General features: G+C 50.4%; 1 protein-coding gene across 7 annotated transcripts in view; it reads left to right on the forward strand.

Annotated features, from left to right (window-relative positions):
* Nucleotides 1-12,937, forward strand: part of LOC115139874 (formin-like protein 2) — a 119,774-nt gene that overhangs the window by 72,256 nt on the left and 34,581 nt on the right. For all 7 annotated transcript variants that reach the window (XM_029678202.2, XM_029677844.2, XM_029678112.2 and 4 more), the window contains exons 4-6: nt 9,383-9,459; nt 11,535-11,618; nt 12,414-12,563. In XM_029678202.2, the coding sequence (XP_029534062.1) occupies nt 9,383-9,459; nt 11,535-11,618; nt 12,414-12,563 (311 nt within the window). The remainder of the gene's footprint in view (nt 1-9,382; nt 9,460-11,534; nt 11,619-12,413; nt 12,564-12,937) is intronic.

Here is a 12,937-nt window from a genome sequence, read left to right on the forward strand (position 1 = left end):
TCCTCTCTCTCCTCTATATCCCCTACTCTCCTCTCTCCCTCTATATCCCCTACTCTCTCTCTCCTCTCCCCCTACTCTCTGTCCTCTCTCTCCTCTATATCCCCTGTCTACTCTCTGTCCTCTCTCTCTCCCTCTATATCCCCCTACTCTCTGTCCTCTCTCTCCTCTATATCCCCTCTCCCTCTATATCCCCTACTCTCTGTCTCTCTGTCTCTCTCTCTATATCCCCCTACTCTCTGTCCTCTCTCTCCTCCCCATCTATATCCCCCTACTCTCTGTCCTCTCTCTCTCTCCTCTATATCCCCCTACTCTCTGTCCTCTCTCTCTCTCCTCTATATCCCCTCTCTACTCTCTGTCCTCTCTCTCTCTCTATATCCCCCCTACTCTCTGTCCTCTCTCCTCTATATCCCCCTATATCCCTGTACTCTCTGTCCTCTCTCTCTCTATATCCCCCTACTCTCTGTCCTCTCTCTCCTCTCTATATCCCCCTACTCTCTGTCCTCTCTCTCCTCTATATCCCCCTACTCTCTGTCCTCTCTCTCTCTCTCTCTATATCCCCCTACTCTCTGTCCTCTCTCTCCTCTATATCCCCCTACTCTCTGTCCTCTCTCTCTCTCCCCTACTCTCTGTCCTCTCTCTCTCTATATCCCCCTACTCTCTGTCCTCTCTCTCTCCCTATATCCCCCTCTCTCTCCTCTCCTCTCTCCTCTATATCCCCCTACTCTCTGTCCTCTCTCTCCTCTATATCCCCCTACTCTCTGTCCTCTCTGTCCTCTCCTCTATCCCCCTACTCTCTGTCCTCTCTCTCCTCTATATCCCCTACTCTCTGTCCTCTCTCTCCCTCTATATCCCCCTACTCTCTGTCCTCTCTCTCCTCTATATCCCCCTACTCTCTGTCCTCTCTGTCCTCTCTCCTCTATATCCCCCTACTCTCTGTCCTCTCTCTCTCTCTATATCCCCCTACTCTCTGTCCTCTCTCTCTCTCTCCTCTATATCCCCTACTCTCTGTCCTCTCTCTCTCTCCTATCCCCTCTCTGTCCTCTCTCTCTCTCCTCTATATCCCCCTACTCTCTGTCCTCTCTCTCCTCTATATCCCCCTACTCTCTGTCCTCTCTCTCTCCTCTATATCCCCCTACTCTCTGTCCTCTCTCCTCTCTCTCCTCTATATCCCCCTACTCTCTGTCCTCTCTCTCCTCTATATCCCCATACTCTCTGTCCTCCTTCTCTCTCCTCTCTATATCCCCCTACTCTCTCTCCTCTATATCCCCCTACTCTCTGTCCTCTCTCCTCTCTCCTCTATATCCCCCTCTGTCCTCTCTCTCTCTGTATCCCCCTCCCCACTCTCTCTGTCCTCTCTCTCTCTCTCTATATCCCCCTACTCTCTGTCCTCTCTCTCCTCTATATCCCCCTACTCTCTGTCCTCCTCTCTCCTCTATATCCCCCTACTCTCTGTCCTCTCTCTCTCTCTCTCCCCATCTCTCTGTCCTCCCTCTCTACTCTCTGTCCTCTCTCTCTCTCTCCTCTATATCCCCCTACTCTCTGTCCTCTCCCTCTCTCCTCTATATCCCCCTACTCTCTGTCCTCTCTCTCCTCTATATCCCCCTACTCTCTGTCTCTCTGTCCTCTCTATCCCCCTCTCTCCTCTCTATATCCCCCTACTCTCTGTCCTCTCTCTCCTCTATATCCCCCTACTCTCTGTCCTCTCTCTCCTCTATATCCCCCTACTCTCTGTCCTCTCTCTCCTCTATATCCCCTACTCTCTGTCCTCTCTCTCCTCTATATCCCCCTACTCTCTGTCCTCTCTCTCTCTCCTCTATATCCCCCTACTCTCTGTCCTCTCTCTCTCTCTCTATATCCCCCTACTCTCTGTCCTCTCTCTCTCTCTCTATCCCCTATATCCCCCTCTCTCTGTCCTCTCCTCTCTCTCTCCCTCTATATCCCCCTACTCTCTGTCCTCTCTCTCCTCTATATCCCCTACTCTCTGTCCTCTCTCTCCTCTATATCCCCCTACTCTCTGTCCTCTCTCTCCTCTCCCCTCTCTCTGTCCTATCCCCCTCTCTGTCCTCTCTCTCCCCCTCTCTCTCTCTCTCCCCCCACTCTCTCCTATATCCCCCTACTCTCTGTCCTCTCTCTCTCTCTCCCCTACTCTATATCCCCCTACTCTCTGTCCTCTCTCTCTCTCTCTCTTATATCCCCCTACTCTCTGTCCTCTCTCTCTCTCCCCCTACTCTCTCTATATCCCCCTACTCTCTGTCCTCTCTCTCTCCTCTATATCCCCCTACTCTCTGTCCTCTCTCTCCCTCTATATCCCCCTACTCTCTGTCCTCTCTCTCTCCTCTATATCCCCTACTCTCTGTCCTCTCTCTCTCCTCTCCTCTATATCCCCCTACTCTCTGTCCTCTCTCTCTCTCTATATCCCCCTACTCTCTGTCCTCTCTCTCTCTCCTCTATATCCCCCTACTCTCTGTCCTCTCTCTCTCTCTCTCTATATCCCCCTACTCTCTGTCCTCTCTCTCCTCTCTATCCCCCTACTCTCTGTCCTCTCTCTCCTCTATATCCCCCTACTCTCTGTCCTCTCTCCTCTCTATATCCCCCTACTCTCTGTCCTCTCTCTCTCTATATATACCCTCTCCTCCTCTCTGTCCTCTCTCCCCCTCTCTCTGTCTCTCTCCTCTATATCCCCCTACTCTCTGTCCTCTCCACTCTCTCTCCTCTATATCCCCCTACTCTCTGTCCTCTCTCTCCTGTCCTCTCTCTATATCCCCCTACTCTCTGTCCTCTCTCTCTCTCCTCTATATCCCCCTACTCTCTGTCCTCTCTCTCCTCCTATATCCCCCTACTCTCTGTCCTCTCTCCTCTCCTCTATATCCCCCTACTCTCTGTCCTCTCTCTCTGTCTCTCTATCCCCCTACTCCTGTCCTCTCTCTCTCTCTATATCCCCTACTCTCTGTCCTCTCTCTCTCTATATCCCCCTACTCTCTGTCCTCTCTCTCTCCTCTATATCCCCCTACTCTCTGTCCTCTCTCTCTCTCTCTATATCCCCTACTCTCTGTCCTCTCTCTCCTCTATATCCCCCTACTCTCTGTCCTCTCTCTCCTCTATATCCCTACTCTCTGTCCTCTCTCTCTCTCCTCTATATCCCCTACTCTCTGTCCTCTCTCTCCTCTATATCCCCCTACTCTCTGTCCTCTCTCTCCTCTATATCCCCCTACTCTCTGTCCTCTCTCTCTCTCTCCTCTATATCCCCCTACTCTCTGTCCTCTCTCTCCTCTCCTCTATATCCCCCTGTCCTCTCTGTCTCTGTCTCTCTCTCTCCTCTATATCCCCCTCTATATCCCCCTACTCTCTGTCCTCTCTCTCCTCTCTCCTCTATATCCCCCTCTGTGTCTCTCTCTCTATATCCCCCTACTCTCTCCTCTATATCCCCCTACTCTCTGTCCTCTCTCTCTCTCCTCCCTATCCCCCTACTCTCTCTCCTCTATATCCCCCTACTCTCTGTCCTCTCTCTCTCTCTCTCTATATCCCCCTACTCTCTGTCCTCTCTCTCTCTATATCCCCCTACTCTCTGTCCTCTCTCTCTCTCTATATCCCCCTACTCTCTGTCCTCTCTCTCCTCTATATCCCCCTACTCTCTGTCCTCTCTCTCCTCTATATCCCCTACTCTCTGTCCTCTCTCTCCTCTATATCCCCCTACTCTCTGTCCTCTCTGTCTCTCTCCTCTATATCCCCCTACTCTCTGTCCTCTCTCTCTCCTCTATATCCCCCTACTCTCTGTCCTCTCTCTCTCTCTATATCCCCTCTATATCCCCTACTCTCTGTCCTCTCTCTCTCTCTCCTCTATATCCCCCTACTCTCTGTCCTCTCTCTCTCCTCTATATCCCCTACTCTCTGTCCTCTCTGTCCTCTCTCTCTCCCCTACTCTGTCCTCCCCCCCCTACTCTCTGTCCTCTCTCTCTCCTCTATATCCCCCTACTCTCTGTCCTCTCTGTCTCTCCTCTATATCCCCCTCTCTGTCCTCTCTCTCCTCTATATCCCCCTACTCTCTGTCCTCTCCTCTCCTCTCTCTCTATATCCCCCTACTCTCTGTCCTCTCTCCTCTATATCCCCCTACTCTCTGTCCTCTCTCTCCTCTATATCCTCTCTCTATATCCCCCTACTCTCTGTCCTCTCTCTCCTCTATATCCCCCTACTCTCTGTCCTCTCTCTCCTCTATATCCCCCTACTCTCTGTCCTCTCTCTCTATATCCCCCTACTCTCTGTCCTCTCTCTCTCTCCTCTATATCCCCCTACTCTCTGTCCTCTCTCTCTCTCTCCTCTATATCCCCCTACTCTCTGTCCTCTCTCTCCTCTCTCCCCCTATATCCCCCTACTCTCTGTCCTCTCTCTCTCTCCTATATCCCCCTACTCTCTGTCCTCTCTCTCTCCTCTATATCCCCTACTCTCTGTCCTCTCTCTCTCTCTCCTCTATATCCCCTACTCTCTGTCCTCTCTCTCCTCTATATCCCCCTACTCTCTGTCCTCTCTCTCCTCTATATCCCCCTACTCTCTGTCCTCTCTCTCCTCTATATCCCCCTACTCTCTGTCCTCTCTCTCCTCCTATATCCCCCTACTCTCTGTCCTCTCTCTCCTCTATATTCCCCTACTATATCCCCTCTACTCTCTGTCCTCTCTCCTCTCTCCTCTATATCCCCTCTCTCCTCCTCTCTCTTTCCTCTCTATATCCCCCTACTCTCTGTCCTCTCTCTCTCTCTCTCCTCTATATCCCCCTACTCTCTGTCCTCTCTCCTCTATATCCCCCTACTCTCTGTCCTCTCTCTCTCTATATCCCCCTACTCTCTGTCCTCTCTCTCTCTATCTACTCTCTCTCTCTCCTCTATATCCCTATATCCCCCCTCTCTGTCCTCCTCTCTCTCTCTCTCTCCTCTCTATATCCCCTACTCTCTGTCCTCTCTCTCTCTCTCTATATCCCCCTACTCTCTGTCCTCTCTCTCCTCTCTATATCCCCCTACTCTCTGTCCTCTCTCCTCTCTCCTCTATATCCCCTACTCTCTGTCCTCTCTCTCCTCTATATCCCCCTACTCTCTGTCCTCTCTCTCTCTCTCCTCTATATCCCCCTACTCTCTGTCCTCTCTCTCCTCTATATCCCCCTACTCTCTGTCCTCTCTCTCCTCTATATCCCCCTACTCTCTGTCCTCTCTCTCCTCTATATCCCCCTACTCTCTGTCCTCTCTCTCTCTCTATATCCCCTACTCTCTGTCCCTCTCTCTCCTCTATATCCCCCTACTCTCTGTCCTCTCTCTCTCTCTATATCCCCCTACTCTCTGTCCTCTCTCTCTCTATATCCCCCTACTCTCTGTCCTCTCTCTCTCTCCTCTATATCCCCTACTCTCTGTCCTCTCTCTCTCTCTCCTCTATATCCCCCTACTCTCTGTCCTCTCTCTCTCTCCTCTATATCCCCTACTCTCTGTCCTCTCTCTCTCTATATCCCCTACTCTCTGTCCTCTCTCTGTCTCTCTCTCTATATCCCCTACTCTCTGTCCTCTCTCTCTCTCTCCCCTATATCCCCTACTCTCTGTCCTCTCTCTCTCTCTCTCTATATCCCCTACTCTCTGTCCTCTCTCTCTCTCTCTCTATATCCCCCTACTCTCTGTCCTCTCTCTCTCTCCTCTATATCCCCTACTCTCTGTCCTCTCTCTCTCTCCTCTATATCCCCTACTCTCTGTCCTCTCTCTCTCTCCTCTATATCCCCTACTCTCTGTCCTCTCTCTCTCTCTCTCTCTATATCCCCCTACTCTCTGTCCTCTCTCTCCTCTATATCCCCCTACTCTCTGTCCTCTCTCTCCTCTATATCCCCCTACTCTCTGTCCTCTCTCTCTCTCCTCTATATCCCCCTACTCTCTGTCCTCTCTCTCTCTCCTCTATATCCCCTACTCTCTGTCCTCTCTCTCTCCTCTATATCCCCCTACTCTCTGTCCTCTCTCTCCTCTATATCCCCCTACTCTCCTCTCTCTCTCTCCTCTATATCCCCCTACTCTCTGTCCTCTCTCTCTCTCCTCTATATCCCCTACTCTCTGTCCTCTCTCTCCTCCTCTATATCCCCTACTCTCTGTCCCTCTCTCCTCTCTCCTCTATATCCCCTACTCTCTGTCCTCTCTCTCTCTCTCTCTATATCCCCCTACTCTCTGTCCTCTCTCTCTCTCTCTCTATATCCCCCTACTCTCTGTCCTCTCTCTCCTCTCTATATCCCCCTACTCTCTGTCCTCTCTCTCCTCTATATCCCCCTACTCTCTGTCCTCTCTCTCTCTCCTCTATATCCCCTACTCTCTGTCCTCTCTCCTCCTCTCCCTCTATATCCCCCTACTCTCTGTCCTCTCTCTCTCTCTCCTCTATATCCCCCTACTCTCTGTCCTCTCTCTCTCTCTATCCCCCTACTCTCTGTCCTCTCTCTCTCTCCTCTATATCCCCCTACTCTCTGTCCTCTCTCTCTCCTCTATATCCCCTACTCTCTGTCCTCTCTCTCCTCTCTCCTCTATATCCCCTACTCTCTGTCCTCTCTCTCTCTATATCCCCCTACTCTCCCCCCTGTCTGTCCTCTCTCTCTCTCTATATTCCCCCTACTATATCCCCCTACTCTCTGTCCTCTCCCCTCTCTCTGTCCTCTCTGTCCTCTCTCTCTCCTCTATATCTCTATATCCCCTACTCTCCCCCTGTCCTCTCTCTCTCCTCTATATCCCCCTACTCTCTGTCCTCTCTCCTCTCTCCTCTATATCCCCCTACTCTCTGTCCTCTCTCTCTCTCCCCCTATATCCCCCTACTCTCTGTCCTCTCTCTCTCTCTCTATATCCCCTACTCTCTGTCCTCTCTCTCTCTCTCCTCTATCCCCCTACTCTCTGTCCTCTCTCTCCTCTATATCCCCTACTCTCTGTCCTCTCTCTCTATATCCCTTACTCTCTGTCCTCTCTCCTCTATATCCTCTCTCTCTCTCTCCTCTATATCCCCCTACTCTCTGTCCTCTCTCTCCTCTATATCCCCCTACTCTCTGTCCTCTCTCTCCTCTATATCCCCCTACTCTCTGTCCTCTCTCTCTCTCCTCTATATCCCCCTACTCTCTGTCCTCTCTCTCTCTCCTCTATATCCCCTACTCTCTGTCCTCTCTCTCTCTCCTCTATATTCCCCTACTCTGTGTCCTCTCTCTCTCTCTCTCTATATCCCCCTACTCTCTGTCCTCCTCTCTCTCTCCTCTATATCCCCCTACTCTGTCCTCTCTCTCTCTCCTCTATATCCCCCTACTCTCTGTCCTCTCTCTCTCTCCTCTATCCTATCTCTCCTCCTCTCTACTCTCTGTCCTCTCTCTCTCTCTCCCCCTCTCTCTCCCCCTCTCTCCCTCTATTCCCCTACTCTCTGTCCTCTCTCTCTCTCCCCTATATCCCCCTACTCTCTCTGTCCTCTCTCTCTCTCTCTCTATATCCCCCTACTCTCTGTCCTCTCTCTCTCCTCTATATCCCCCTACTCTCTGTCCTCTCTCTCTCTCTCCTCTATATCCCCTACTCTCTGTCCTCTCTCTCTCTCCTCTATCCCCTACTCTCTGTCCTCTCTCTCTCTCTCTCCTCTATATCCCCCTACTCTCTGTCCTCTCTCTCTCTCCTCTATATCCCCCTACTCTCTGTCCTCTCTCTCTCTCCTCTATATCCCCCTACTCTCTGTCCTCTCTCTCTCTCCTCTATATCCCCCTACTCTCTGTCTCTCTCTCTCCTCTATATCCCCCTACTCTCTGTCCTCTCTCTCTCTCCTCTATATCCCCTACTCTCTGTCCTCTCTCTCTCTCCTCTATATCCCCTACTCTCTGTCCTCTCTCTCTCCTCTATATCCCCCTACTCTCTGTCCTCTCTCTCTCTCTCTCTATATCCCCCTACTCTCTGTCCTCTCTCTCTCTCCTCTATATCCCCCTACTCTCTGTCCTCTCTCTCTCTCTCCTCTATATCCCCCTACTCTCTGTCCTCTCTCTCTCTCTCCTCTATATCCCCCTACTCTCTGTCCTCTCTCTCTCTCTCCTCTATATCCCCCTACTCTCTGTCCTCTCTCTCTCTCTCCTCTATATTCCCCTACTCTCTGTCCTCTCTCTCCTCTATATCCCCATACTCTCTGTCCTCTCTATCCTCTCTCCTCTGCTCTCTCTGGATCTGCGCTGGTAGAACAGCTGGTAGTACTTAGTGAGGAGTGGGGTGTGTATGTGTGTACGTGACTGTGTATGTGTGTGGGCGGGGGGTGTCAAGGAGTCTGCGCTGTAGCCCTCGCACTTGCTCTGATTTCCACACAATGGGTCTCCTCCCTAATACAATTACACTCTGTTTCTCATCTCCACATGGGCCAAACACACACACCACCTCCACCCAGCCCAGTACTACGAGCCCAGAGAAGCCCTGGCAATGGGAACGTCCCTGTACTGCTCTCTCTCACTCTCTGTGTTTATAACACTTGAGTCTAGCTCTCTTTGTTTCCTCCCTGATAGACACAGGGTGCATCCCAAACTGCGCTCTATTCCCTACACTATGCACTATGGGCACAGAATGGAACGGGAAGGCAAGGCCACAGCCAAACTGGGTGGATATGGATACTGGGAGCCTCCTCCTCGGTCTATGTCATTGGTGATGCAATGATTTCACTCTCTGTCATCATTGAGATTTCTTCCTCTGAACTAGTAGTGAGCAACATTGATTCTTCTGGCCGTTGATTATGAATGCCTGCTAGCGAGCCCCGTCGCTCACGCTTGTGCTTTTTCTATTCCTCCTCCTCCTCACAGTTGTGGCGCAACAGGCCGCAGGGCTTTTGTGTGGAGAGAGAGAGAGGGAGAGCGAGAGAGAGAGAGAGAGAGAGTATATTCACATGCAGGTCAGGTCATACACTTCGGTCCCCCGAGCATTTTCTCCCGGCGGTAAAACCACGGTAACAGCACACAGGAAAAGAATGGATCTACGGTCGGTGTGTGCAAAGGGCCCGGCAGCTCAAATACAAGCCAGGACCAATTTAATGAGTTGAATATATCCGCATCCCAAATGGCACCTTATTGCCTATAATAGTGCCTACTTTTGACCAGGGCCCATTAAAAAAAACAAGTGTACTACATAGGGAATAGAGTGCCATTTGGAATGTGCGGAAGATTCTATTGTCCCATAAGGAGGAACTATTTCCTGGAGAACCAGGGAATGTTTTGGAAGTTCCCAGATTTGTGCAGCCCTATTCAAGACATGGAAACACACATTCTCTTCAGGACATTTCCCTTTCGGGAATGGCAGCGGTGGTGTCTGTTGTCTGATTTAGGATTTATAACCTGCCCGACCAGAGTGATGAAACGTTAATAATAATTCCCTTTCTTTGCCCCCAGAAATTCCGACGGAGAGTGCAGGAGTCCACCCAAGTCCTGAGAGAACTGGAAATTTCGTTAAGGACAAATCACATAGGGTGGGTGGCAATTGATATGTGTGTGTGGATGTGAAAGTGTTGTCTGCGTCCCAAATGGCACCCTATTCCCTGTGGGCCTGTTGAAATGGTGTGCGCTATAAAGGGAATGCCATTTGGGACGCATGCCAGGTCAGCTGTGGTCCCAGGGAGTAATGAAGCCGGGGTGCATGCTGGGAGCTATAGTCAGGATGAGGCAAGATAAGGGACAGCAGGATGCAGCGGGGCTGATGGGACGGGGCAAGGTCACCGGTGACACGGTAGGCAACACTGGCAGACAGTTGTGAGGGACAGGAAGACACGGGCCTGCGTCCCAAAGGGCCCCCTATTCCCTACCTGGGTCCTGGTCAAAGGTAGGGCACTACATAGAGAAAAGGGTGACATTTGGGACTCTGTCGCAGAAAGGGGACCAGACAGCCACAGTTCTGTACCATCAATACACAGACTCCAGCTAGTCAGGCACTATAACACAACAACGGTTACAGGATCTCAGGGTCCCAACAACACCAACGCACTCACTCACTCACTCACTCACCCACTCACACTCTCACTCACTCACTCACATACATACACACACTGAACCACAAAGCCGAGTCACGTTGGAGGAAGTCTGTCTCCCAAAACAAAGCCAGGAGGGGGGGCATTGTTTACGTGGATTATCTCGTGCCTTGTTTTAGTGACCTTATGTTGCTAAGCTAGATTACATTAATAATCGACCTAATCTAGATGAGATAATGAAGCATTATCTTTTCCCAGAGAGAGACTGAGGGAGTGGGAGGGAGGGCGGCGGTTATAAAGAAGGTGGGAGGGGGGGCAGACACCAGAAGAAATCAGTGTGATGACCAGTAGGCTACATAACAATCAGTCCTTTTCAGAGAAGACACGTCTTGCGTCTACTGATAGTGGAGATAGCGTTTTTCTCAGTAAGCACTGAGTACAACACAGCCTTTCAATTGTTTTCACCTCGTTCAATTGTTGACAAGTTACATTGTCATATTCTGAATCAAACTGTTGCTGTTGTGGTCACGACTCGTGACTACCGTGCGTGCCTGTTTAAAGTCAGGTCACACCCCTCCACACCTTCGACGCGTCCCAAATGGCACCCTATTCCCTTTACAGTACATTACTATTAAGGGCCCCCATGCCCTTTAAATGATCCCTTTTTTTATTAGCAACACAAGTCAGAATGCAGCCACGCCATAGTCAGACTGAGGGGCCCAGTTCATTAGGGCGCAGTTCCGCTTAAAGCCCTCCGTGTTTCAATCCGTTTTTCGTCCCTTCAGTGCCTAATGAATGGGACCCTGCTCTCAGACGAGCACGTCCCTTGTTAGTGATCGTCACAGTACTTCTAAAGGCCTGGCTGTGTGTCACGCTCGGTGCAATCACAGCCCGTTAAAGTAATTGGCCCCGTAAATAGACACGATGCTGGTGGAGTCGCTAATAAAGAAAGTGTTAGAAAGAGTGTGAGCGGGTGAGTCCTTTGCTCATAAATGAGAGAGAGAGACTGTCTTTAGTCAAACATCCTGTATTGTCTCTCAAAAAGACGTCTCTGTTTTCCGTCGCTGTCGAGTGCAGATGAAAGCTCCAGCATGCTGAATAGGTGGCCCACTTTTACACTGGTGGCGGTTAGAAAGGTAGAAATGGTCTTTTGATCATTGTCAAGGCCTTCCCTGGCAGAGAGGAGAAGAGAGGGGAGCTGCCTATGTGTCTTTATATATGTGTGCGTGTTGCCGTATTCCACGGCATCACCAAAGCTTTGAAGTCCCCCAACCGGCTCATCGCTATTCCTCCCAGTGACTGATGGGAAGAGAGTGAGAGAAATGTGGGGGAAATCTAAAATCTCGCTCTTTCTCCCCCCCCCCTCCTCCTCCCAGGACTTATTTCAAGCTTTTTATTCTAGCTAGATCACGTTTCAGACCCTTAGCACTTGACGTGTATCTCAACGATAAAATGGCTGAATCCCAGACAGTTCTGTGTGTGTGATGTTTGTCGTGTGTCTCACACTGTGGGCCCACGTACTGTTTGTGTGAGCCGAGTGTTGTTCTTGGACTAACACCGGCTGTTATTTCTCCTTCTAGGTGGGTGAGAGAATTCCTCAACGACGAAAACAAAGGCCTGGATGTGTTAGTGGAGTATCTTTCTTTTGCGCAGTACGCTGTCACGTAAGTCCCCCTTCGCTCTGTTCACCCTATAGATGGACCTCGTCTCGCGCAGGCCCAGACAATGAGCACAATGGCCCTTTTCTGCCTAATCAGTGATGCATTTCCTCGACCAATGCTGCTACTGCTGCCTCGTTCTCAGAAACACCCGAGTCACTGGTCGAATGTGGTGACCGAACGGTTCCTGGGACCACTGGCTGCATCCCATTCACTATATAGCGCACTACTTTTGACCAGAGCCCTATGGGACACCCAATGGGCCCCGGTCAAAAAGTAGTGCACTACGTTGGGGAATAGTGGTGACATTTGGGACGTAGACATTTTGCTCTGTTTGGCTTGTAGATTCAGTTACATTTGAAATGTACGTTTGGACCCTATGTTACTAGTCTGTCCAACGAGTATCAAATGGCTACCCCATCAATGAGTGTTGACCTTGATTCGCTTGGTACAAGTTAGCCCCCTGCCTTTCCATTAGAAAATAGCCACGTCTATTTGGGAATTATTGCCCTGCTGAAATCTGAAATAAGAGCATCTCCATAATGTTGCACTTACGCAGAATTTGTATACCCTTCTACCTACTGATAGTGCGTGAAAAAGACTAGGCTTGTGTCCCAAATGACACTCGATACCCTATGTAGTGCACTACTTTTACTACCTATGGGCCCTGGTCAAGACTAGTACACTTAAAAGTGAATAAGTTGGCATTTGGGACACGGGCTTCGTCGGACTGTGATCAGAGAGTACAGTGATGTATTACGATCTCTTAAGTCTCCTGTCCTGCGTGTTTCCCGTCTCCAGGTTTGATGGCGACAGCGTGGAGAACAACCCGGAGAAGTCGGTGGACAAGCCCTGGAGCAGATCCATAGAGGACCTGCACGGGGGGAGTAACTTCCCGTCCCCCGTCAGCGGGAACAGCATCTCCCGCGCCGGGCGACACTCCACGCTACGGTAAACCACACGCCAATACTGTACCTAGGCTTGAAAAAAATGTGGATAACATAATTTTTTTTTTTAAGAATCCCCAGATTTTCCAGGTATCCCAGTTTGACGTTTCCTAGAATCAAGAGGGAATACGCATGACATCTGGAGTCCTCCAACCTTGATTTCTGGCAAAAGCTGGGGTTTTTGGGAAAGTTGCCGGACTCTAACCATACATTACAGGCTAGAAGCTACTATAAGGCTACACCACAATGATAACGTAGTCAGAGTTCTGTATTTAAAACTTAATATGTGTGTGGTATCTACAAGGAATGGTTTGAAAAGTTCACTTAGTCTGGATTGTTATAGTTCCCTAATTTGATGCTCTGGGTTCATTCACGTGG

This window comes from Oncorhynchus nerka, linkage group LG1 (assembly GCF_034236695.1).
Source record: "Oncorhynchus nerka isolate Pitt River linkage group LG1, Oner_Uvic_2.0, whole genome shotgun sequence".
Classification (NCBI taxonomy): Eukaryota; Metazoa; Chordata; class Actinopteri; order Salmoniformes; family Salmonidae; genus Oncorhynchus; species Oncorhynchus nerka.